Source organism: Crinia signifera, chromosome 7, assembly GCF_055691185.1.
Source record: "Crinia signifera chromosome 7, ASM5569118v1, whole genome shotgun sequence".
Classification (NCBI taxonomy): Eukaryota; Metazoa; Chordata; class Amphibia; order Anura; family Myobatrachidae; genus Crinia; species Crinia signifera.
This window is the reverse complement of record NC_139223.1, coordinates 69,174,223-69,201,235: the sequence shown is the minus strand read 5'-3', so window position 1 is coordinate 69,201,235 and position 27,013 is coordinate 69,174,223. Positions and strand designations below refer to the sequence as shown.

Sequence of the window (27,013 nt, the reverse complement as noted above, 5' to 3'; positions counted from 1 at the left end):
TTCCAGCCACATTGATACCCCTTGGTCCGATCTGGGTAACAACATGGTTTCACAGCCAGTTGGAAACTGTTCACACTGTCTCTGGATCTGGGCAAGTGGTGGGTCTTTTCCTCTGCTGAAGCTTGGAGCAGATACCATAGGTTTTAGTACATACTGTACTTTTGTCTGTCAGTGATAAAAGACACGTTTCTACATCGTAACATATGTTTATAAGTGTGTAATTTGCATTTGACGTAGATGTTGATGTGATTTCTCACCACACTGTCATTTGCACTGTATGGATTATATATGTTCTGTTATATTTTATCCCAAGTAAAGTCATCTATTTTGCACAATACACAAACTTGTCTTTTATCACTGACATATGAAAGGAGCGGAGTGCAGCACTATCATTCTATACATATTGTCCACTATAGCCGTACCGGTCTCACGCCAAGTGCAGCTGCTAGCACCAAATCAATCAAGCACAGTGTGCGGGTAAATCCCTTAACCTTTTAGTACATAATTACCTACCCTCCTGGAATGGCTGGGAGGGTCCCCCAGAAGGGTGGGTAAGACTTCCGTAATACTCCCCACCTCGCATAAGCCCCGGACCCCTCCCTCTGCCGGTCAAATACAGGCATTCCTGGCTTTTTGAGGAGGGGTAGGGGGTTAAAATGACGCAAATCCATTTAGTTCCACCCCTCCCTGAAGAGCCGCGAATAGCTGTATTTCCCGAAATGGGGACAGGTTTTTGGGGCTTAGTGATGACAAGTCCCTCCCCAGGCAAAGGCTGCACAAAGTCTTCTCTCTGGCTTTCTCTCAGAGAGAAGACACTCAAAGGAGGCAAGTATGCTTTAGTATGACCCATTTACACCACTGACTCGACCATGCTAGCTACCAGGATCGGATTTCCAGGTAACTGGACCAAGGGTAAGACCCTTTTACACCAAGCTGCAACTTTGTATGTTGCGTCAAAAACCTGGGTTATTGCAGCAGAGTAAAGGGGGTATTAAAGAGGAATGCTCTGATACGACTACCTCCTGTCCTGGCCACTGGATCTATTCACTTTGTATCAAGGTGGGACCATTTAATATTGGCCACATATTTAATCACCCTTTACTAAAGGTTTATGCCCTTTCCAACTAAAATGGTGTTTTTGACCGGAGTTATTGAACATAGGTTCATGCTGTGTCACGTACCAGAGACAGATTTGCACACACTATGGGGTTTATTCTAGTTCATTCTTTCTGACAAAATCCTTCTTAGATGGACAAAACCATGTGCACTGCAGGTGGGGCAGATGTAACATGTGCAGAGAGAATTAGATTTGGGTGAGTTATTTTGTTTCTGTGCAGGGTAAATACTGACTGCATGATTTTACACTGCAATATAGATCTCACTTTGAAGAAAAACCCCACCCAAATCTAATTATCTTTGCACAAGTTACATCTGCCCCACCCGCAGTGCACATGGTTTTGTCCATCTAAGAAGGATTTTGTCGGAAAGAATGAACTAGAATAACCCCCTATATGAGCCACGAAGTACATACCAGCATTATGCACATGTGCAGCAGTATACACTGCTGGAGATTCGCTGAGATGTGCAGAAAAGGTAGCCAGGTGAGGCACTGCCTCACATGCCATAGACTTTTTACTCCAAAGTTTTGACTATAAAAATTATTAGCATAATAAAAATAAGATTCTTTTTATATATTATTTGTATTTTTGACATACTTTATAAATTCAAACCGCCGGCATATACGCTAGTATGACAGGAAGGCTGTGCCTCACCTGACTCACCCCACCGCACGCCACATATATATATATATATATATATATATATATATATATCATGCAAGAGATCCGGCACTTCCCACCACCACCAGCGTTACTGTAAATAACTTGGCCTGGGTGCCCATCTATCCAGAGAGACTTATTCTGCTCCTGAGGAAGCTGGGAGACCAATCCCAGGAAAACGCGTTGAGCTTTTAAACACTGGACATTCAATATCCTTCTCACTGTGGGCGATCTAAGTACACGGACAATCCAGTCTTCTATCTCCACATATACCACTTATACGGAGGACAATCCGAGGCAGCGTTAAGCTGTGTACACACGGGGGCAATAGGGGCTGGAAATATGGTCGCAGGCGACCATATTGCCAGTGATGGGAGTGTGCCCCGGCGATAAATTGCCGGGTACGCGCTCCCATTTTCAGCCCCATTTTAATAGCTGGTCGCAGGAGCAGCTGATTACCTCTGCGGCACCGCCGGCAGAGGTTCCCTTTCATCAGCGACCATCTCTGGTCGCTGATGAAAAGGAGAAACTGAGCAATATATTGCTCAGCCATATATGGCTGAGCAATATATCTCCCCGTGTGTACGGGGCTTTAAGCCCCGTACACACGGGGAGATATATTGCTCAGTTTCTCCTTTTCATCAGCGACCAGAGATGGTCGCTGATGAAAAAGAAACTGCCGAGGGAGCCCGGCAGTGGTAATCAGCTGGTCACAGGAGCATGTTCCTGCGACCAGCGATCACTGCAGGGGTAAAAACGGGAGCGCGCACCTGGCGATATATATATCTGGTGCACACTCCAATCACTGGCAATATGGTCGCCAGCGACCATATTTCCAGCGATTTTAGCCCCTATCGCCCCCGTGTGTACACAGCTTTAGCCTTGTAAAAGTCATCCAGGTTTACCATCTACCTCACCAGAGGACCCTATTCCATCTATGGACTCTGCCATTTGGGACAAATTGGCCACCTGGTACAGTATTTCATCTACTGCTAAATTGGAGACTACTGACTATTGATGTCCGCTTGGTAATATGCCCAACACTACTGATACATTATACAGTGCTGATTATTGACTGACTACTGTATGTCCATGAAATTCTTAATAATATTTTTTTTATATATGGAATTCCATCATTTTAACTACAGCTAAGTAAATTATAAATACATTTTAAAAGATACCGTTCTAGTAGCATTTTATTTCTTCCACAAGCCTGCCACAAGAGACCCTCTGGTATGTAGATATTTGTAAGAAAAACACGTCACTCCAGTTACTTCTAAACGCAGCAGTTTACTGAGGGTCTGTGTGTGTATATATATATATATATATATATATATATATATATATATATATATATATATATATATATACTTGCATACATACAGTACATAGAAAGACGAGCATTTTCCTCTCTCCCGCCCCCATGTGTCTGACAGATTGATAGGTCTTCGGCCAATAGTGCCTCCTGACATGACAGCACAGTCTCCGCCCAGCGACCACACTTCCCTCCCTCATTCTCGTACAGCCCGGTCACCCAGTTCGCCTGGCCGTATGCTGCCGGCACCGGGTAAGTCCCATCTATGTAGCGGCTTATGGGCGTCACTAGCTGCTCCGTGTGTGCACTGTTATTCGGTGCGTTCTGTCCTGCAGCGCCGGGTCACACAGGGAGGTAATACAATGCTGCCTGTGCACATACTTTACATCCTCCGCCACATTGGGTGCTGGGTATGAGATGGGGAAACTTATTACTGGCTGCTGGTGTACACTTTCTGTATACTGACTTATATTGTAGTATACATTTCACATTACTTTTTATAGGTATACTGTTACTGTGTAGGTATTGTGCATGTTGCACAGAAAATGTTCTAAAGCAAATAGCTATTATGCAGCATAATTTCTAGCTGGTGTTACTGCCAGGGTGTTGCTCAGTGGTGAATAATCTTACAGTACAGAAGGAGCAAGTGTAGCAGTCTTATTTCTTTCCAGTTTCTTATATAGCGCATACATATTCCGCAGCGCTTTACAGAGGATATTTGAACATTCACACAGGGCCGGTGCTAGGGTGTCTGGCGCCCTCCTGCAAACCATACATTTTGCGCCTTTTCACATTGCCATCGCAACAAGCTGCAGCCCAATTGTGGGAGCGTATATGCAACATACAATCCTATGGAGGATCTCGGGTGCATGTACATGTATTCATACACCATCTCATTGCTGTGCCCGCAAAATGTTGCAGGCACTAAAGGAGCCGATATACACTGCGGGAATTGCATACGTTATGGGCTAGATCACATTGCATTGCATCGCATGGCATGCATGCAATGTGTGTGCGATGCGATCCAAAAGCAGTACAAAAAGTATGTGCAGCGCATTACACCCCTCTCGTGTCTGAGGGGGAAAGGAGGGGAGAGAAGGAGGAGATGTAAGAAGAGGGGAGGAGATAGAGGGGGCGGAGTGTTGAGGACTGGCAGCAGCACTGGCACAGCACACTGAGAAGAGGGAAGGAAGGGGAGGCGGCGCTGCTGCCTGTTCGTCATTTGATTGACAGCTGACAGGCGCAGGGAGCAATGGGTAGGGGGCGGATCCGGACATGACATGTCATCCAGGCATTCACAGACAGCGCTACATGCCTGAGGGGGCAGGTCGCAGGAGGAGGACAGTGTGTGCGCGGTGCAGGGAGCTGCTCAGCCTCTCCATACTGCCGCCTGCTGTCAGACCAGCGCTGCGGGCAGCGTACAGGAGGCAGTGACAGTGAGGGCTGATGCAGCTTTAGCAGAGCAGAGAAGGAGACGGCGCCTTTTCAGCATGGCGCCTACCTGCTTTGCAGGAGCTGCTGAGTGGGTAGCGCCGGCCCTGCATTCACATCACTCCTTGCCCCAGTGGAGCTTACAGCCTATATTCCCTACCACATGTACACGCACACACAGACATTCTAGGGTTAATTTGTTGGGAGCCATTTAACCTACCGGTATATTTTTGGATTGTGGGAGGAAACCCACGCAAGTATCGGGAGAATATACAAACTCCGCACAGTTAGAGCCATGGTGGGAATGGAACCCATGACCTCAGGGCTGTGAGGCAGTAATGGTAACCATTACACCATCCGTACAGTCTTGCCTAATAACAATAGTGGATGCCAGGGCTTCAGGGTCACGTCATTTGAATTGCATAAATAGATAACTTGTATTTATTTATATCAAGATTCTTTATTATTGTTATTATTATTATTTTATCTATCTGGCCACCTCTACATTACTAATCTGGTGTTCCCCAGCCCTCAGCGTCACTGATGGGGGAATGCATACTGGGATTCCCCATAGCTCTTCTTTGACGACATCTATTCATGCGACAGGAGCAAGACCGTGGGCAGGCTGTCTTAGCAGAGCACCATTTAAGTGGTAGGAAGCATTTTGCCCTTTAAAAGTTGGGCAGGGCTAGGTGCCTTGCTGAAACAGCCTACTGTAAACACTAGTAACTGACGTACATTATCACCGACTGCCACCCAAGCGGAGACGGGTAATGCATTTCGGGCTCCCATCCCCATTGAACCCCCTGGGAGCTTCCAGGGTGGCAGGATCACATACGTTATGTTGTATGCGGTTCTTTTTCATATGCTTTATAATATGCGTTTCCATTCCCCGCTGCTGGGAGGCTGTCCAAATTGAAGGTCGGACGGTCAGCACGTCTAATTTCCGATGCACACTGGAACGAGCATTGGATCGTATGTCGTACATGTGCGATTTGGCCACTTTCCCCCCGATTTCTGGCCCCAATCCATCGGAATGGGCTGAAAGTACCCAAATGGCACTACTGTATGGCTAGCTTGAGCCTCTTATGAATGGGGAGGGGGGGGGGGGCGCGCTGAATACAATATCGGTGCATTTTACCCCCTCTGCAGTCGGCTGCACTGTGCCAGATGCAGGAAAATTTACCCTAGAGCTATTTTCCTTTGATTTCTCTACTGCGCATGAACGTATCTTCTGGAAAATGGCCGTTGTTTTGAAAAGGTGGCATTATGGTTATTGTATTACATACGTGCAGTGTGGCCACCTTGACTCAGTGCCCTAGTGCATCATACACCCATTATAGATATACTAGTGTGTTGGTTTCATATTATAGATCAGTCATCCTTGTTTCCCTAATGGAACTTTCAGATCACACCAGGGAGATTCTGCTAATGGATTTGCTGACATATGAGCTGGCCATAGACTGTAGTGCACACAAAACTGGCAAAATGCACGGTGGTGTTCTATGCAGATGCATGGAGGCAATCTTCATTTAACATGATGGAGTTCCAGCATGCCCTGCCACAGTTATGCTATTCAAAACTGTGCCAGGGGGTTGCCTACCTGACCCTCTCCATGAGGGAGCAAATGCTCTGTTCCTGGACTTCCCTGGTACTGTATGATTGCCATCACCTGTGGTGAAACCCCTTTCTTATCAATTACCCAGCTCCCCACAGGTGATGGTAATCATACATTACCAGAGAAGTCCAGGAACAGAGCATTTTCTCCCTCATGGAGAGGGTCAGGTAGGCAACCCTGTATTAGGTAGTGTTAAAACGATGACCGGGCATGCTGAATTTTGTGCAGCCGGATATATATTCTTCAAATTACATTCTTTAATTTACTTGAGTTCCAACTTTTTTTGTAGCTAACTTGACTTCTACACAATTGCAATTGTGAGATAAGTATCTACATCTGACTAATGGGCCATACACACTGGTCGATTACAGCCCCATTTTTAAGTAATCTGTCTAAATCGCTTAGAAATGAAGCACGGATTGCTCCGTAGGTGTGGCCCTGCGCATCGTTATAGGCTGACTAAATTTATACTGCACATAATATAAATGTAATCCCCAATGTTCTCTCAATTGAGAACACTGGCCATGAGAGATCGCTCAGCACACACAGCTGGTACAGCACTGTGTGCTGAGCGATCTGTGCTTAACTAGATCGCTCAGCACACTGCTTCTGTCGCCCTGTGTGTACGGGGCATAATGCAGATCAGTCTATTGGTAGTCTGGGCATGAGTGGCGCAGTGGCTGGCATTGCAGTTTCACAGCACTTCAGTATATGGCTGGAGCCACACACAGCGCAGCGGGTCCCCCTTGGCCAAAAGGAGCCTGCACACAGGCTCCTATGCGGCCACCCACACATTTGTGATGGGTCAGACCCTATGCTGGTTAAAAGGATTATAGTGGCCAGATCCTGTGCTGCAGGATCTGGCCACAATGCTGTGTGTGGCCCCATACAGTCTCCTTGTGGCCAAGCAGTCCCGCTTTGCCGATATGTGTGGCCCAATTCTTAAGGTCCATACAGACAGGGCGATTTTGCCCAGCATGTAGCTGTAAGGATGATGCGAACAATTGATGGGCTGAAAAACGCTCAGTTGCATACACACAGAGCATTTTTTTTGCCCTTTCCCGCAACTTTCTCCAGGGTGAACGGCTTTATGGAAAGACGTCCACTCCCTCGCTCATCTGCTGGTAATGATGCGGGAGCACGCATCAGCACTCACTGCTCATTGCTGCCCGTACACACTGGACAGCTTTCCAGCTGAAAGCCGCTCAGACAAGTGAACTGAGCGGCTTTCAGCTGAAAATCTCCCAGTTTATATGGGCTTTAGGTTCTGATCTGGGCACCGCTTATTTGGGATTTGCATATCCTCTCCATGATTTGGTGTGTTGCTGTTTACTTCCATAGGGGCAGATTTACTAACATTTTATTTACTAAAATAATATGAAACAACGGAATGCATTAAAAGGGCTTTTGGATCAGTTTTTTTGAAAAAACTGTCGCAATCCCTTTTAATTCATGTTTTTTAAGTAACCAGATCACATTTCCCATACTTATACTGGAAAATGCGATCTGGCTAAATGTAGTAAAAAATATAACTTGTAAATCCATGCAATTTAATCCATGATCGCATTGCAAATTCATCTAATATTATCAAAACACATTGACGGCAACACATCTAGCGGCACCGTTGATATTATTGGCTATATTTGCAGTCTGGCTTATCAGACAAGAGGGTGCATATTTGATGAATGTGATATGTAAGCGATACCGGGTCTGCGGAGAGATCAATAATGTTAGGCGGGAGTGCATACTAGACTTTTTTTTTTTTTTTCGCTCAGAGGGGCCATTAGCTTTGGTTCATAAGTTGACTTGCAGGATAATTGCATATCTTCTAAAAGACTTGTATGAATGTAACATTATACACTTCAATGGGTCAGGTCTCTGTAAAATGAGGGCATTCTATAAACAAAAACAAGAATTCTTATCTTATAATCCGTAACTTTTCTAGTTTTGCATTTTTGTTTTAACCTTTTATAATTCTCTGTCTTGGGAACTTCAGTTGGTCCAATAACAAGTGTTGCTCTGTTATTATCCTTTCCTTTTATTGCTGAACTGGAGATGACATCTACCCATGGCTGAACTTGACCTGTTACATTTCTAAGAAAGCATAACTCGCACATTCTGCTTTTAAAGAGTAAAGCATTAAAAGGTGAATTATCTCCGTACAAAGGCCCTTATTCAGATCTGATCGCAGTACAAATTTGTTTGGAAAATGGGCAAAACCATGTGCACTGCAGGTGGAGCAGATGTAACATGTGCAGAGAGCGTTACGTTTGGGTGGGGTGTGTTGAAACTGAAATCTAAATTGCAGTGTAAAAATAATGCAGCCTGTATTTACCCTGCACAGAAACAATAACTCACACAAATCTAAAGGTGTCTATACATCTACAGATCGATTGTCAGATTGGGCTGGTTGGAACAAAAACCTGGTAATATCTGAATGACAGTTTGGCAGTTTTCCAGCATTTCAAAGCAAATTTGAACTGTCATTTGTTCCCATCCGTTACCAGGATTTTGTTCCAACCAGGCCGATCTAACAATCGATCTGTAGGTATATGGCCAGCTTTACACGTCACATCTGCCCCACCTGCAGTGCACATGGTTTTGCCCATTTTCCAAACAAATTTGTACTGCGATCAGATCTGAATAAGGACCTAAGAGAGTGATGCAGGATGACTTAGCACTATAGCGTATACAAAGATAGTCTCCAGAGCATTGTTGTTGTGTAGAGTCGCTCCTCTGGCAATATCTGTCCCTCTGCATTACATCAGCACAGTGCTGATGCATATTTATATTTATTGTGGATCAGTTGTGCATGCAGATGATTTTAATTTGCTAGGACTGCGCATAAGTAAACAAATGAGTTTGTGCTTCATGAAGTGACAGAGTATGTAAAGCATAGTGTCATCCACTGGTAGCATTATTTGACAAATATCAAAATCTCTGCCTGGAATTTAACAGGACAATGTTAATGAGAGAACCCCACATGTTGAAAAGCTGCTGCTTAGTGAGTTTACCCCCTAGGCCAGGGACCGGCAACTGGCTCAGGACTGCAGACGCCAGATCTTCGGACCTCGAATTACCAGGACGACGGGGACGCAGACACAGATCTCCTCCGTCTGGCCCCATCCTGCTGACCTGCCCACAGCTGCTTTGTGGAGTTGGGACTGCAGCCGTCAGCACTGAGGAGGTAACTGCAGACGCTCCCGCGGCTGTGTGAGTGCTGCTGCGGCGGACATTGCCGGAGGCTCTGACCTCTGTGAAGAGTGCGCACTGTGCTCCCCCGCTGGTGGGGGCTGCTGTTGAGCACTGTCTGTGCAGTCCGAATATTTCTAATTATTTTAATCGAGGTCCACAAAACACCAAATCTAATATCTGAATATATATATATATATATTTGATTTTGTGTTTGTGGACCTCGATCAAAATAATTAGAAATATTCGGACTCGGTTAAAAATTACTTGCCTACCCCTGCCCTAGGCAATATTAATGTACAGGGTTAGCAACTGAAAACCTGAATCTTAAAGGAAGTTCATTAACATATGTTGATGGACAGCTTTTTTTTTACCTGTAGAACTTAAACAATGGGCACCACCAGACTTGGGGGCAGATTTGATTGGCCGTGGGTTTAGTTTCCTGCATACAACCCATGGCCCTAACTGTGCGGAGTTTGTATATTCTCCCCGTACTTGCGTGGGTTTCCTCCGGGTACTCCGGTTTCCTCCCACAATCCAAAAATATACTGCTAGGCTAATTTGGCTCCCAACAAAATTAACCCTAGAATGTCTGTGTGTGCGTGTACATGTGGTAGGGAATATAGATTGTAAGCTCCACTGGGGCAGGGACTGATGTGAATGGTCAAATATTCTCTGTAAAGCGCTGCGGAATCTGTGTGCGCTATATAAGAAACTGCTAATAAATAAATAAATAAATACAACCCATGAGCATCCCTGTATCAGCAGCTAATGCTAATTTGTGCTTACTCCTAGCATGAACTTCATACTGGCTACTTTAGGTTGATCATATATATAACCTGATTAATATAATAATACTTCGTACTATTGTCTTATTTTATCCCTCTTTACTTGTGTTAATTTGCTAGGACTGTGCATACGTAAGCAATTGAGTTTGTGCTTCATGAAGTATGTAAAGCATAGTGTCATCCACTGATAGCATTATTTGACAAATATCAAAATCTCTGCCTGGAATTTAACAGGACAATAAGAATTTTACACTCAACAAGACTCTCCACTAGTCTCAAAACTTTCAAGCGTTCCCTGAAAACTCACCTCTTCAGACAAGCCTATCCTATTTAAGTTCCATACGCATAACCCTCTGAGTCACTTATGTATTATATAGTTTCCCTTCTGGACTTGTAACTTGGTGCGACTGCTATGCTATTACTGTTGCCTGTCCTTGTGTTTCCCTCCTATATCCCTATAGATTGTAAGCTTGCAGCAGGTCCCTCTTACCTCCAAGTCTGTCTGTTGTTGCCCAGTTTGTTTTATCACTGTCTCCTATTGTAAAGCGCAACGGAATCTGCTGCGCTATATAAGAAACTGTAAATAAATAATAAATATGCACTTGTAATGTGTAATCTGTTTTCTATAGGTCGAAAAGGTGTCTGTTCAATTCATTCTAATTAACTTATTTAACAAGTTGCAGTCGTGCATTTCTGACATATATGGAATTATTCTATTAGACATGGCATGAATCCAAATCCTTTGAGTGCACCAGTTTTTCCAGGTGCACTTCAGGTACACTGGGTGATGTCCATGCAATTTGGGCACTTGCATGCGATTGCGACAATCCATTGCATGAAAAGTGCTAGGCTGGGATCGCATGCAAAAAGATCTCATGCTATATAGTACATGCAATCCTGCCACCAGGGAAGGTTCTGTGTGGATCGCGGACGACGTCTCCAAGGGGAGAAGGCTCCTAGTATATGCACTAGGATGACATTGACAATAGGTCCACATTGCAAATCTTGGAACAGTTTTTCACATTTTTTGTGTCAAATTTGACACCGTAGCACATGCACCCCCCAATTAGTCTAGCACATACCCTTGCATGGAACTCTTTGCTTGCCATCCTTCAGGCCTGGTTCCTGGTTTGGCTACTGCTTCGCTCAGCACTCTTTACCATTCCTAATCTGAGCATACGTGGACCGGAACGCATGAAGTCCAAAAAAGGGAAAATGTTTGAAATCTCACGCCGACCTTTCCATGTGTCAGCTGTTGCCATGACTACCTTTTTGTCAATGTCGAACTATCAATTGGATACCTTCTCTGCCTGTGGTGGTTTTCTGTGCTGTGGTGCTTCTGCTCTGTACCTCAACAATGAGATACAGATACAGTAAGTGTGTACAAGGAGCACCCAGGGGACACCCCAGGCAGGAAAGATGAACTGCACATGTTTTGAAAGGTGCAGGATGCTAGAATGAACAAATGAATACTATTATAGATGGATCCCCTGTCAGTGTTGCAGAATAGAATAACCAGCTGCCACCGCCATCTGTCGGAAGGGGCGTGCCTGCACGAGACGCTCGCATGCCTCGTTCCGAGGGAGCTCCTAGCATTCGTCCGCCGCCTCCCCATTAGCCCGTCTCCCTGAAGTAGGCAGGGTTTCCGGCGCCGAGTGACTGGGGCGCACGTGAGTGTGAGACGCTCACGTGTCCCAGTCTAATGGAGTCCCTCTTTGCAAGCGCTCGCCAGCGGGGACATTCTGGCATTCGCTGGGATTGAATGAGAGGGGATCCATCTGTACCTCTGTTAATGTAGCACAGCTTTTGCCTTATAGTGACATCTTGGTAGGGACAAAGGGTTATATATGATAAATGGCACTTGTATATCTTGTAAGTGGAACTGACTACTGGGAAGATGTCTTCGGTTGGTCATTTAATTCTCTTGGTAGCGATGTAGCTCCCAGGTTAAGTGAGCAAATCTTTTCAATTGTGTGTTCTGTAAATCTATGTCTTGTGGATTTCTGCTCACACCCTCCTGCGGATTCACACAGAATTGGGTGCCTCGGGGCTAGTCGTAGCCTGATTTATAAGTTCCTCTCATTATTGCTCCTTTGTGAATGATAGTGGTCATCAGTTTGTTAATGATCCATCTGGTGTTATTAGGGTTTGTTTGTTTGTTTGTTTGTTTGTTTGTTAGTGAAGTTTTATCACACCAGTTATTTTATGTTTTATATCCATAGTTTATTACTAAGCTATGGATATAAAACATATTTTCTCTTTATTGGCATTACTCAGGTTTTGGTTGCACAATTCTTATTACTTGAACTTTATCCTTCTTTTGTTGTAAGCTTAGCCACTTGCCATGCCCATGGTGTGACCGGCATACACCTGTCTGTGGTGGGTTCCCGCATCTGACCACAGTGTTTTTTTCTTAAACACCATGTCCTCTACCCCCTCTGTTATGCAACTATGCCATATCTTGCATCCCTGACCCACGTTGTGTAGTGGCAGGACCCATTTTAGGGCCTCCAGGACCCCGGCAGTGTCAGGATTGCGGTTCTTAGTGGCTGGGAACCTAATCTGGACCCAATTAATGTCCTCTACCGCCTCTATGTTATGCAAGTTTGGCATATCTTGCTTCCCTGACCCACTTTGTGTAGTAGCCTAACCCATTTTTAGGCCCCCGGGACCCCCATGAGGATGCTAGGGGTGTCTTACCGCCACAGTATTTTTTTCACCGGATTGTAAGTCACATGTGTACCAATTTTGGTTTAAATTGCTCCAGCCATTCCAGAGTTATGCTGGAACATACATACATACATACATACATACATACATACATACATACATACATACATACATACAGTTTATATATACATACATACATACATACAGTTTATATATACATTTTATATATAGAATTAATGAATATAAATTCAGCCACTGTAGTTGGTAAAGCCCCAGCAGTACTACACCACTAAGTCCAAACACACAATCAGGAAGATAATATTACAGGCATAAGCATATAGGCATATTAGCATAGTATCTTTTAATTGTTCTAACATTTTACTCACCATAAGGAGTTAAATAAATGAGAATGCCAGATCCAGTCTACTATAATTTTCCAGTCTATTTCAAAGACGACATACATGTCATGCAAGTGTCCGGTAAAGCCCCGTACACACTGTCATAAAAGCAGACAATATACACAATAACAATATCGTAGGATAACTATGAACACTCCTGTGGGTTGTTGTCCAATATTGCCTTTGTCGTTTAGGACTAGGTGAAGCACTAGGGGGATGTTTCTGGTCTGTTCGCAACGGGGACCAAAGTTGATGGCCTGCGCATAATCGCTTATGGGGGCGCGTTCGCAAATTGTTTGTCTTTGGGAGATATTCAATGTTTGATTCCAACTGTTAAAGGTATTCAATGTTCTGACAGTCGGCATACATGTGGATTGTCGAAATCCACATGTATTTGTTAGACATGGCCACGGATTCAACAATCCACCCGGACGGTTTTTGACCATGCAGATTCAACTTTTTTAGAAAGTCCAATCTGACAGGCTCCAATGCGGTCAGAAATGGCCGCATTGAATAGATGTGATCCGATATTCGGAAATATTAGCAAACATTGAATAACCCCCATAATCTTTTTATTTTTTGTTAATTGTTCAGTGTGTATGCTCTAAATCATTCATTCTATAGCTCCAGGGAGGATGCCATTATCGCACCGTGTGTTTGCCGCTTTAGAGAAGATTATATCAAAATAACATGTTGCCATTGAATTGTCACTTCTGTCCGCAGTTTAGACATTGTGCAGGAGGCAGTGACTGTTCCATGTGTACTCTGCCATGCTCCATGCCCTAATATTGTTACAGTACTTTGGGTACCTTTTTTCTGTCTCTCTTAAAAACCTCTGATCTGTAACAAGCATCTTCTGTTTATTACTTGTGCTTTTTTTTGTGATCTAAAAGCAAAATTAGACCAACACCGGAAGACCATTTGTTTTGTTACATTTTCCAATTTTAGCAAAGAAATTTAGTATGCCCCTTTATATCCTTATTAGACTCTGCACACATACTTATACTACTTATTTTTACCATAGCTGTCATTCCATCTAATTAAATAAAGCAACAATGTGTACTTTAAAACACTTCGTTCTACCCAGCTTGTCAAATCAGAAGCAAATTTTTTTTTCCTCTGCGTGAATAACGTACTTGGACCCTTCTATGCCTGGTATAGACAACACTCTCTCATTCTTTCTGGTACTGCCCCTCCCTTCTGGGTTAGGTCTAAGTTCAAGTGTGCTAAGGGACCTGGTCACATGACAGGGGAGGAGAGGGGGCAGAGAGAGGAGGAGCAAGGTCTGAACAAGGGACCAAAACGGACCCTAGCTCTGCTCCGCTTCGCTCAACACCTGGTGTGGATAGTAAAGGAGCAGTCCCCCCAGCCTTGCTCCTCCCCTTGGGTGTGAAAGGTCCTTTAGCCCACTAGAATTTAGCAAGTACCCTCCCTTGTGTTCTCCCTGGCACTACAGAATAACAAAATTGAACCAGGTCTGACCTATCTCAGTGCGCAGCACCGCTAATCTTCCAGCACCGCCTCTTGAAGTGAGCCAGAGCAGGATTATGTAGCAACAGCAGAAGTAACATGCAGCTGTGCCAATCTAAATACAAATGGTTATTTTAGAATAAGTGCTACACAAATCATTTTACGAAAACTAAAGAGGTTAAGTTAGAGCGCTTTCAATCTGTCTGTCTGGCAAATGCATATCTCTCAATATATATTTAACACTGTAATGTGAAATCAGTATTTTCCATTTGTGGGTGGGCATTTTAGATCTGTATCCGTAGTCACATCACATTTGATGTTTTCTTTTACAGGGTGTGATTGGCAAAACTGGGCTGCTTAATAGAATGTAAAGGAAACTTCAGAAATGGATTTGAACAATGAGAGGAAGATCTTGGAATGTTGGTGAAGTCTTAAATAGAAGTAACACTATAGACAATATTGCAGAATACCCCAGGCCGTCCTTGGTCCAAAGCATGTTCTTTTATACAACGGCCTTTATTGACAAAGCTCACCTGGTACTCTCTGGCTGATTATATCCTGCTATTGCTTAGAGCTCGCCTTACCTACTGCCAGGATGAAGTGGCTCTGTAAGCTCGATGAGTCTGAGATATTCTGGGTGAGTATAAACTTCCCGCAGCAATGCTTTATACAAGTAGATGTGGTTAGTTTATTATGGGTGCGCTCTTTTCTATATAGAAAACCAATAATATTCAAACACAGATACTGCATGCAATTGTCATAGTAGTCCTTCCATAGACTATATGTAGCCTGAACGCTGGCTGCCCCGGTCCTCATCCCTGCCTGCATTTCTGCGATGTTATGGCAGGACCTGTTCTGCACATGCCCGGAACGGGTACTGCTCACACGCAGTTTTCCAACAAATGGGAAACTGCTGTTTGGATCATATAAGCGATGCAGCCTCAATGAGTCCTATTGAATGTCTGAAATCGTAATACATTTAGCTACTTATGGATCCCTAAAGCTATGATGCAGGGTAGTAACTAGTGTTGCCGGCTTTATCTACTGTGCTAAGAGAAATACTGTGGCCCTGCAGACATAGGTTTGAAATCAATAAAACTGAAGAAAGAAACCGCCCTGGACTTAAAGGTTCAGTACAACATTTTGAAAGAAAGTAGTAATGAATGATTATTTTTATGGATCAAGCGCAACGAGACTTCTAGAGGCACCTCAATATTTTATTATTCTCATCACCGCACGTGTGTGTTTTCTTGTCTTACAATTACGTCTTCCAGCTTATTTTACATAAGATATTTAAATAAATGTTTTTATCTTTTTTTGCAGAATGTAAGCCAGACCTGGCAAACAGATAACCCTGACTTCTCCTGGTGCTTTCATAACACCATTCTTTACTGGATACCCTGCTTTTACCTAATTGCCTGTTCACCATTTTACATACTTTATCTTATACATTATGGCACAGACTATATCAGGATGTCCTTGCTCAGTAAAGCAAAAACAGTGAGTATTCTGCAGTATTGCTACTAGGTGTGAATGTTTGTTTTTTATTTGTTTATTTTTTAGCTGTAATTTAGCGGAAGCAATGTAAATTAATCAGTAAGACTTCCTCATGATAGCGATTGTCCCATACTGAAGGCTGGTTTATTCTTTCTGGTTTATTCTTTCTTGGTTCCCTGCTACTGGTGGCTATAGTTTTAAAATTTTTTACTAAATGTGATAACAAAAAAAGAAAAAAAAAACGGAACATTTTAGGATGGTTTATAGAAGCTGATATACTATACACTATACCACAATTTTCTTATTTCAAAGGCAACGCCTTTTTAATCTTCCATTTTGATTGTCATTCAAGTAAAACCTTATTGCTAAAGATCTCACTTTAGAATAAAAGGGCCAAGTTCTGCCTAGTTATTTGGAAGCTGGTAGAAGGCCAATTGGATCTAGTTAGATTAGCTAATTTACTACTCAATTCCGTGCCGTTTTTTCGATGGTCGAAAAAAATGGCACTTGCCACCAATTTTATGTCAAAGTTATATTCCAACTGAAGTGCAGAGTTTTCCACTGTTGAAAAATCTTGAACGGCCGGGAATCCCGTGGATCAACGAGCTCATTTGCTTTCCAACCGTGCTGGATTTTTGTTTGTGAAAATTGCGTCCAGTTCCGACAATTGTTTTGCATATTTGACTTCTAAGCCGAAAGAACAGGTCTTGATTGAATACCCCCTAAGTCTTTAAGTTTAAAGTGTGAGATTTTTGAAGGAAGAAATGTTTCCCATAGCAACCTTTCCGATTCTACCTATTATCCTCTATCTAGAATGTGCTAGGTATGATAAGTAGAATGGGAATGGTTGCAATGGGCAACGCCTCCCACTTATAAAAACTCATACTTTAGTTAATTTACGCCTTGCAGTACATCCAGCATCAGATTTGTAGGACTTTTATTTTATATACTAACTGAGGATGAATATTTTCATTGGTTTTTCCTTTCGGGAGCAGTTAAATTCCTGATCCCATAGTTGTCATTTACATAAATTCCCTATTAGCATTAATGCTACTTGCACAATCTAGTAGATGCCGTATTACTAACACTATTATGCTGGTATTAAATGTATTTTGAAGCCCAGTGAGAAAATGTGCGGTCACTGTAATCTGTGGACAATGTACTGCATATTTATGAAAGCTAAACTTGTCTGACTGGTTTCTGTTTCTTGAGACTTTACTATGTACCTATGCAATTTATATGACCTCTGTAAAAATGTGCACATATCAATAAGGTAATTAAGAATTTTATTTTTACTGACTACATTTTCCTTACTTCCTAATTTTATAATTGCAGTCCTTTATTTTAAGTTTCCTATTTCTGGACCTGTCCGTAATAGTTCTTGAAGACTGTTTACCATAAATATTTTTGAGAATATTAGTTCTTCCATGCCGCTACGTAGCCCATAGTGACAGTGAGCCTTTTTTGTATGTATCCAGGGCAGTAGAGAGCCAGGCTAGGCCCAGGTACTTTTCAGGGGGCATGGCCTAAATCATGGGATGTGTTGCCATGCACCCTTAGAATAAAATACTGTAAAAATACACCTCCCTGGCCACACTGCAGCCCAGCACACATCAGCATGTGCTGGATTGAGAAGAATTACTGCAGATACAGCTTCCAGGTAACAGAGAGAATCTCCTGGGCCCAGGTACTTAATACCCCTCCCCTCCTCTTTTGGCACCACTGCTGGTGTGAGAGGTGTGTCTCCATTTTGTCACAGAATAACACCTTCATACATTACTGCAACTTCTTCAACGGTAGAAGTCACAGACTATCCCCCTTTAACCACCCAACAGCTTCCTGTGTAGCAGGATTGCATACGATATGCGCTCTTTTTGCACACAATGTATCTTGTGACCCCAGCAAGTCTTACCAGATCTTATTTACGGGCTTCTGTACGGGCTGCAATCCGATTTGCACGGGACGTCGGATTGGATCTAAAACGCATGTGATTTTCCACTTTTCATCTGATTTCTTGGCTCGATGTGTACGAATCAGACGAAATTGTCCAAAATTGCATAAATATATGGCCAATTTAATTTTGTTAATGCTACCAGCCATTGGGCGTTGGTCTTGCTAGCAAAAACAAACACATAAACAGTTAATATCTGTATATTGCCTGAGTGGCAATAATATGTTTCCAGATATAAATGTTATATTTAATGCAGTCCTGTGAGTTCCCCATCCTTTTATATCCATATATTGCCACTTCATAAAGAAGTTCAAATATTGTGTTTTACAGTTCTAGCTTCAAGGACAAAGCATATTCCTACTGTGGAGACTTTATGATCCTGTCTTTAAGCAATAAAATAAATGACTTTGATGTTTGCTATTATTTGTTTTACTGTACATTTACGTGTAATAACCGGCTAGCGGAGTTGTTCCTAAAGGGCCCTCCATACTACATTTGTGCCAGAGATTCATAATGGGAGCTTCAGCATGAGAGATTTTAAATCTCATGGTTCATTATAAAATTCTTGCATTAAAATTAAGAAAGAAAAAATGGCTTGGGGTCCCCCCCACAAGCATCACCAGCCCCGGGCTCTAGGACTGGTCCTGGTTCCCAAAATACAGGGGACAAAAGGTATAGGGGTCCCCCATATTTTGGAAACCAGCACCGGGCTCAAACAGCCATCAGGGTAATGCCACAGCCGGGGGACACTTATTATATAAGGTCCCGCGGCCAAAGCATTACCTCTGTGGCTGGGCCGGGTCCCTGGGGGAGAGGGGACCAACCCAATAAATGGGACCGCCCCCCCCTCCAGGGCGACACCGGCCTGGGCTGAAGCCCGAGGCTCTCCATGGTGCCCCAGGGCAGTGGGCGCCAGGCTGATAATGAATAAAATCATTGGTGGCCAGAGGCCTTATAAATAAACATTAATCGTTGGTGGTACAGTGTCCCCGTCCCCCCCTCCAAAATGTTTAATCTTTGGTGATAGTGTCCCCCCCCCCCCCAAAAAAAAGCATTTCCTCATTGGTGGTAGTGTCATCGCCCCCCCAAAAAGCATTTAATCATTGGTGGTACAATGCCCCCCCAAATGTTTAATCATTGGTGGTACAGTGTCCTGTGGCACAGCTGCACAGTGTAAAAAAAAAAATACTTACCAACTCCGGAGTCTTCCAGCGTCGATTCCTCTCACTGCATCCATCCGACTGGAGATGGCAGGCGTGACGTGTCCAGGAGAAGTCTTGTTTCCGTGCGTCTTCAGTGGGACTTCCAGGCGGCATCTTTAGCGGGGCTACTGGCACAGCGTCAGCGGCGTCTTCGCTGACAGTCGCTCAGATGGCCCTCCCTGCACATCCCCGCACCACACATGCGGGAGATGTGCAGCAGCATCTGAGCGTCTGCACTGAATTTACCGGCAGGTCCGTTTTGAATCTGCCCAAGTTTCAAAACGGCGGGGGGTGTGCATGTAAATTGCTGTGTGGGCTACACACACAGCAATTTACATGCATTTTCTGAGTGATTTAGTAAAATCGCTCAGAAAATGCATGTAAGTCACCCTGTGTGTGGGGCCCTGTAGCAGGCTGGCCATTGGAGTTCTCTGCTTGCTGATACTTTCTAGAGCTGAAAGCTATAATAAGACATGTTTCCATGTGCAGAGTTACCAGCAGTTGCAGGGATCCCACTGGAGCATTCCAACAATATAGCCAGGGGAATATAGACGTGGTATGTTCCTATAATATCATATTGTTTTTCCAGCAGCATTATGCACTCTCTGAATTACGTATGTGTAGAACTGCTGCAACAGATGCAATGCAACTAGTCACTTCACTCACCGAGCCTCACACCTTGTGGACATCACAGAAAAGAGAAATATTGGGCCAAATGTAATATTAAAGCGGCAAACAATTACATGGCAAAATCAACCTGGTTTTTGTAATTGATTGCTGCTTTAAATAAATCGGAAAACTCTCCCAAAATACCACTTTTTGATTCTCACACCGTATTACATTTGGCCATAATGACTTAAACAGCCCCAATGTTTGTCTAAACTATACGATACAGATACAAAAAATGAGGTGAATACATATTTGTATCTGTATCGTATGGTTGGGATTGGTAATCCCTGGTGTCTACAGTGTTGAAGTCTTTCTGGCACGGATCATTCTAACCTTTTTTGTGTGAAGTTTGTCTAAACTAAATACATCAAACCATCTGGGAAACACTAGAGGGTACTTGTTTCCTAGCACGGTGCCCAATCTTTTGATCGTAGTACATCTTATACAATCGCATCGCATGCAATATAGCGGCATGCGATGCAATGCGATTTTTAATTGTACTAGCACCCTGATGGGTGCTTTCAATGTTAAATCCATTGGCAACGCCACCCCCACTATCAACGCCAACCCGAAGCATGGAGAGCGGCGGCGGTGGTACGCGTCCTCAGACCTTTTCATACCCCCACTATCCACGTCGGCGTGGAGCTGATTTTAGATAGTGTGGCGAGCACAGCGAGCCACCGAGCCCGACACGTGGCAAGCGGACACGGATAACTTTACATGTATTCCGCGTCCCCTCGCGGGGCTCGCTGCGCACTCCACGCTTTGGGCTCGTATTCTGCGGCCCCTAGCAAGGCTCGCTGCGCTCTCCACGCTTCGGGCTCGGTGGGTCGCTGCGCTCACCGCACTGTCTATAATCAACTCCATGCTGACGTGGATAGTGGGGGTATGTAAAGGTCTTAGGATGCGTACCGCTGCGCTCGCCACGCTTCGGGTTGGTGTTGATAGTGGGGGTGGCGTTGACAATGGGGGTGCATTTAACATTGTAAGCACCCATCAGGGTGCTTGTACAATTAAAAATCGCATATCATGCCATTTGCTGGCATGCAATGCTATGCGATATTTCATTGTACAAGCATTCATGTTAAATTAACATGAATATCGCATCGCATGCATCGCACACCACTAAGTATGGTATGCGATGGGCGCCGTGCTAGGAAACAAGTACCCACTAGAGTAATGCCTGGCTCGTCTAATCACTATTGGGAAATGTGTGTGCGGATGTTAAAAAACTAGCCCAGTTGCTTAACCAATGGTGTTGGTTCATTGATTAAATAGCAGGTACATCAGTACTAACTATTACATGTACACTAGTGATAGTGAGTAATAGTGGAGTACTGGTACTGGTGCAGGAACACTGAGAAGTATTGTGGTTTGCATGTACTCGCAGGACTGTGGAGAAAAGTAGTAGACCTCTGTCACCCACCATGTCACACTAGTGTGCAGCATTAGATTACCTGTTCATTAATTATATGGCGAAATGTTATAGCCTCTAAGTTCGGTGACCTTGCAGGATCCCGGTGGAACACAGAGGTTTTTTTTTTTTAAAGGGGCCATCATTCACAAGGCATGGTTGTAGCTTGTAAATTATTTCCCCTTTAAATAAAACCTCTGAGCATGGCCAGGCTCCTACACAGCCACCAAACTTAGCCTATTACATTTGGCCACTCAGGTGTGTATCACACTTATTCACATGATGTTGGAGTTTTTTGTTTTAAATAAAAGTTTACAAATAACACTATGACAAGGTCTCGCTTCTGTGTGCTGGTGTTGTCTCCACCTGCTAATGCAAACTCCCATGTGTTGGGAAATATTCTAACTAGTTACTGTATGCAAAAGCTGCTGGGCAGGGGTATCCACCACAGTTTTCAGTACCATGAATTGTATATGCTTGCTAATTTAACACTTGTGTGCTGTTAATGAGAACTGTATAGGACTCACTTGTCCAGACACTTAAGCATGGTGATGTAGCCCACCTATGCACCCATGTTACTAAGATTAGTAATGGATACACCTGTTCAACATATCCTGTATGGTCATATACACAAATGTAGTGGGCACCGCGGTGGGCAGAAGACTTGCGTAGGAATCCCAGCACCCGTCAGAATCCCGACAGGCTGCATGGAAGGGGAGATGGTGACAGTGAAGCTGCAAGAAGGTTAGGATTAGGCTGCACAAATGGAGGGTTAGGGTTGGTATACTTACCCACCAGGTGCTGGGATTCTAGATGTTGGGATGCCACTGTTAGCCATGTGACCATCGGCATTCTAAGTGCCAGTCTCCTGTACCCAACCCATATAGTAATGGACCTTAAGAAGTTCAGCTCCTGATAACACACTCAAATACTGTAATTGGCTTTCCTTGTATACATTAATTTTGCAGCTTTAGGATCTGGGTGCTCTCTATTACCCATGTAACAACTAAGGGTACTTTTGTTCCAAAAAGTATTCTGTAAGTTTGTAATTTGCATGAAGCATTCACTCTGTGTGCTGATAAATAACTTTGCTAAGTGTATGTGCTACTTTAGGTAAAGCAGCAGCTGTGGTATAACTGTTTTGCAAGTTGAGTAGTTTTTGCTGACTTTTGCAGAACCATACATACAAAAAGAAGTCAAATAGCAGAATGTTAAATACAAACATAAGGCTCAAATATTATACAACAAGAAATTTACATGGCAAAAGTAGGTTGTAAAAACATAAAAATAATAATAATAAATGATTAATTCTGGGTTGCAGTGCAGGCCATTGACATTGCAAACCATAATAGACTATTATATAGACTGTGACATTATAGAGAGCGTGACAAAGAATATGACCCAATATTGCAATAACCACAAGATAGTCTGGGCATGAGTTATAAGAAACAAAGTAACATCCTGCTTGATTATAATATATTTGTCTTGTATTGAATATTTATTTGCTACCCCTAGGAAGCTTAATTCCATTAACCAATTGGCATTCCACAAGAGGGTATCCTGGTCCATAGCTGTAAATCCCAGTAGCTCTTGCACCACCATCATCCATATCTTTACCACTCGCAAAAGTATCTGGGGACCTTCTCTACTGGCAAGGAGAACCTTTAAGGGGGTGTGGCCCAGTGACCGCTGATCTACATGTAATGTATGAGGAGCAGTCTCCAAGGTGTCCTGCAGCCAAAGGGCCTGATTCAGACCTGAGCGCTCATCTGCAAAGTTATAGATGACTGCAAGTAGCCTGTCTCTGCCGCAGATGCCCGGTAGGGTCAGACTTACTCACGTTTGCGCAGACTAGAGATATCATTTGATTGTTAATGAATAGCGAATAGTGATATTTTTGAAATTCATTGGTAGATTTGCAAGGGACGTGTTTTCTTTTTGTCTGAGTGTCGACTTTCTGCTCGCTGCAAATTCTCCGATGAGCGATCCATGCTGAATTAGGCCCATGGTTAGAACCATAGGTTTCATTATCATTGCAGCAATTTTGCTCTCACTCAAAGTGTGCTTTGTAAAGCCAGAATCCACACATACAAATAATTCCTCATGCACTGAATGTTCTTCTCCTTTCTTGTTGCAGTGTCTGGCTGCTCTGTTGGCACTTATCTGCTATATAGACCTTTTCTACACGGTGTGGAACATGACCCACAATATCACAGAACCGCCGGTTCTCCTCATTAGCCCGCTGATAGTTGGAGCTACAATGGTAATGCTGCATTATGAATTTATGTGTGTGTGTGTGTAATTTAAATAATGTAAATGTTTTTGTGTTTCTAGTAGCAATGTTTCTATCATTTCTCAATATTGACAGATGTATATTCTACACTATCAATACCTAAGGGGCTTATCATGACAAATGGTAATTTCCCTCACTTTAGCAGTTTTTATTAAACTAATCTTTACATTGTACTGACATTGTACAAACCTGGTACATCACTATGTTCCCTGTGTGCTAATAGGTTTCAGGGGTCTCTAAGTATTGGATAGCAAATCTAGATCTATATACTGTATCAGTGAACAGAACGCTGCCCATAAATGTGTAAATATGAAAAATACTATTATTTTTTATTGATAAAATTCCATGATCAGCGATACATTGGCTGTATAGTTCAAAATGTTATTAATATAGAGCCTGCTTCAGATCGGATTGTGAGGCTGCGAATCTTCGCAGCCCAATGATCAGGTAAACGCTGGCCCACCTGTGTGGATCCCCACCGCCGTGCACATGGGGAAATCCACTTGCAATCACTCACCATCTAATGGTTTTCCCCCTGTTCGCAGTCGCTGACTAAGTCTAGACTTACTTGGCACTGCATAGGCCATGGGGAAATCGGGATCCGGGATCGCTGCTACCATCAGTGTCCCTTCCTCCTGACGGTTGGGCGCTGCCTGCATTTTCTGGGGCACTCCCAGAAAACACAGGCGTGCCACCCACAAACAAAGGCTGCCTGTTAATCAAATTACGAAAGGGTGCCAATGATCATCCATCGCTAGCTTTGTTCGCACGGACTGCTCGCACGTGCGCACTGTGTACCATGCGCATGCGTTAATTAATCCGCAGCCATGATATAGGGTCTGAATCAGGCCCATATTTACACCGTACATTCATGATCACGTACTGTACATCAGCCTCCGCTGCATTGGGGCTTACAGTCTATGGATCTATTTATAGCTACTGTAGCACATGGACACACATGCAAATAGGATTACACTATCTACTGTGCCATTATGCTGCCACTATATAGTGGCTAATTAATCTATAACTAAAGCAATTGGTCCGCATTTGCCGTAAATCTGAGCAATGTTTTTCTTTTTGGTTGGCAGCTTCTTGTTACTTGTCTTATCCAATACGAGAGGGTTAAAGGTGTCCGTTCTTCGTTTCTCCTGCTGATATTCTGGCTGCTGACTTTAATATGCGCTACCTTCCAGTTGCGAACCAAAATCACCGAAAGCCTTTCTCATGTAAGTGTGGAGGATCAATCCTCTATATCAGAGCCTGGCTGGTGTAAATAATATTTATAGAGGGATATATAAAATGTATGTGTTGATAACCAATTCATTTTATTCTGGTTTATTGCATTTTTGTTTTTAAAGACCATAGTGATTGACAAACTGCGATTCACACTGTTCATGATCTACTACATACTGGTGCTGTTCCAGTTCGTTCTGGCCTTCTTCAACGATCAGCCTCCATTTTTCTCCCACGTGAAGAACGAGTCCGTATGTTACATTTTATTTATCTTTATACCACTTTCATCTAGTATTGTTAATTCTGTCTTTGTGCAGTATTAAATAATGTATCAGGTTTGTGCATTGTGGAAAGGAGCCTGGATGACCACTCTGCTTTTCTGCTCATAAGTGGGAAGAAGACATCCGGGAGAATCCTTAACCCTTTGAGTGCCAAGTGAATTTGTCAAAATAGGTGTGAAAATTAAATCTATTCTGGCATTTTTAGTGGATATTTTCATCATCTCTCACAGAGATTTTGGCACTCAAAGGGTTATTCCGAATCACTGCATGCATGCATGTATAACTGCAAGTACAGTAGAAAGCTTTCCAAGAGTAGTATGGTCACATGCTGATGTTTTTCCCTCTCCCAGAATCCGTGCCCTGTGTCAAGTGCGTCCTTCCTTTCCCAAGTCACTTTCAGCTGGTTTACTACGTAAGTGAAGTCAAACAAATAGATTGCATACAAGTAAGGATTGGTTTGATTCATGTGTTCCCTTTTCTAGTTACAGATGTGTCTTCATACAACTTTGCTGCTGACACACCAGACAGCCTCTCTTGGCATTCCAGGTTGTGGGAGAATTTTCTAGTTTTGGGCATTTTTTTTTTTTTTTTTATGAAAATGTATCTTGGTGGCAACACAATGCCACTAGGACGCACCAAGGAGACTGCACTGAATAATTTGATATAGATCACTTGTATATTGTGTGCGACTGAGGGGTAAATGTATGAAGCAGTGATAAGAATGGTAAATTGTGCCAGTGGAGAAGTTGCTCATGGCATACAATCCAATTAGAAAGGTTAATTCAATGCTTGTTCCACTCTTATATTATGCACAGAATGTACAAGTGTTGTATGTATTTCCTTGTGCGTCCTAGTCGCTTTGCAAATACGACATCAAGTTGGCAAAATATGCTAAATATTAACAGAGCCGCACGGGACATGGTGGCTCACGTGCAACGAGCGTCCCGTGCTGCACGGTTTATTGAGGCTAGATGTAGGAGGACACATTTTTTATTATTATTAATATTATTATTTATAGATAAAAAACGCAATGCAACAGGAACATCTGACAATACAATAACCTGCGGCCACAGCTTACACCAGTTATGTCAGCCGCTTTCAGAATAGCATCATCATCCCCACTCTCGCCACAACTTTACTAAAGGTAATAGGTGGTGGCGTGGACCCTGGGTGGTGCGGGTTATGCTACGTAAGTTCCGTAGCGTAAGCTGTGGCCGTTACATGCCCAAATATCCCTGCTTTCTGAGGTTACATGGTTTAACACAACTTTCAACTCCCCAAAGACTTGCTGTTTTTGGTACAGCATAAAGGGGCAGATGTATTTAGCCTTAACAAGAGATAAATGCAAGGGTGATAAGGAGAGATAAACGTCCAGCCAATCAGCTCCTTACTGACTTTTTTAAAAACAGGCTGTAACATGGCAGTTGGCAGGTGATTGGCTGGGCATTTATCTCTCCTTATCACCCTTGCATTTATCTCTTGTTAAGGCTTAATACTTCTGCCCCAAAATATCAATAATAAGAGGATGTTAGAGAGTAGGAGTCTAGCAGATGTCTTTTTAGATCAATGCATTGCTTTAATAACTGCACAAATCTGCATATGTGGCCATGTTAATTAACTAAGGTGTTGTTATGGTAAAACTGCAACAAAATGAGTTTATCTGTGAGAACGCCTTGCTAAGCAGTGTGGGAATTGGCAAGTAAGTACGATGTGTTGGACACCATTGTCTAAGTACTAATAGGCTGCAGCCATCAAGTCACTAATACATACTGGATTCTTGCTAATTATGTTCCTCATGAAGGAGGATGCTTAT

The 27,013-nt window shown here is 43.2% G+C and overlaps 1 protein-coding gene across 1 annotated transcript in view; it reads left to right on the top strand.

The window, feature by feature from the left end:
- Positions 1-3,273: 3,273 nt before the first annotated feature.
- LOC146020296 (multidrug resistance-associated protein 1-like) overlaps positions 3,274-27,013 on the top strand; it is a 93,648-nt gene continuing 69,908 nt past the window's right edge. Inside the window, exons 1-7 of the mRNA XM_083153290.1 lie at positions 3,274-3,345; positions 14,993-15,297; positions 15,984-16,160; positions 23,531-23,656; positions 24,775-24,912; positions 25,045-25,170; positions 25,551-25,612. Coding sequence (XP_083009416.1) covers positions 15,256-15,297; positions 15,984-16,160; positions 23,531-23,656; positions 24,775-24,912; positions 25,045-25,170; positions 25,551-25,612 — 671 coding nt within the window. The 5' untranslated portion in view covers positions 3,274-3,345; positions 14,993-15,255. The remainder of the gene's footprint in view (positions 3,346-14,992; positions 15,298-15,983; positions 16,161-23,530; positions 23,657-24,774; positions 24,913-25,044; positions 25,171-25,550; positions 25,613-27,013) is intronic.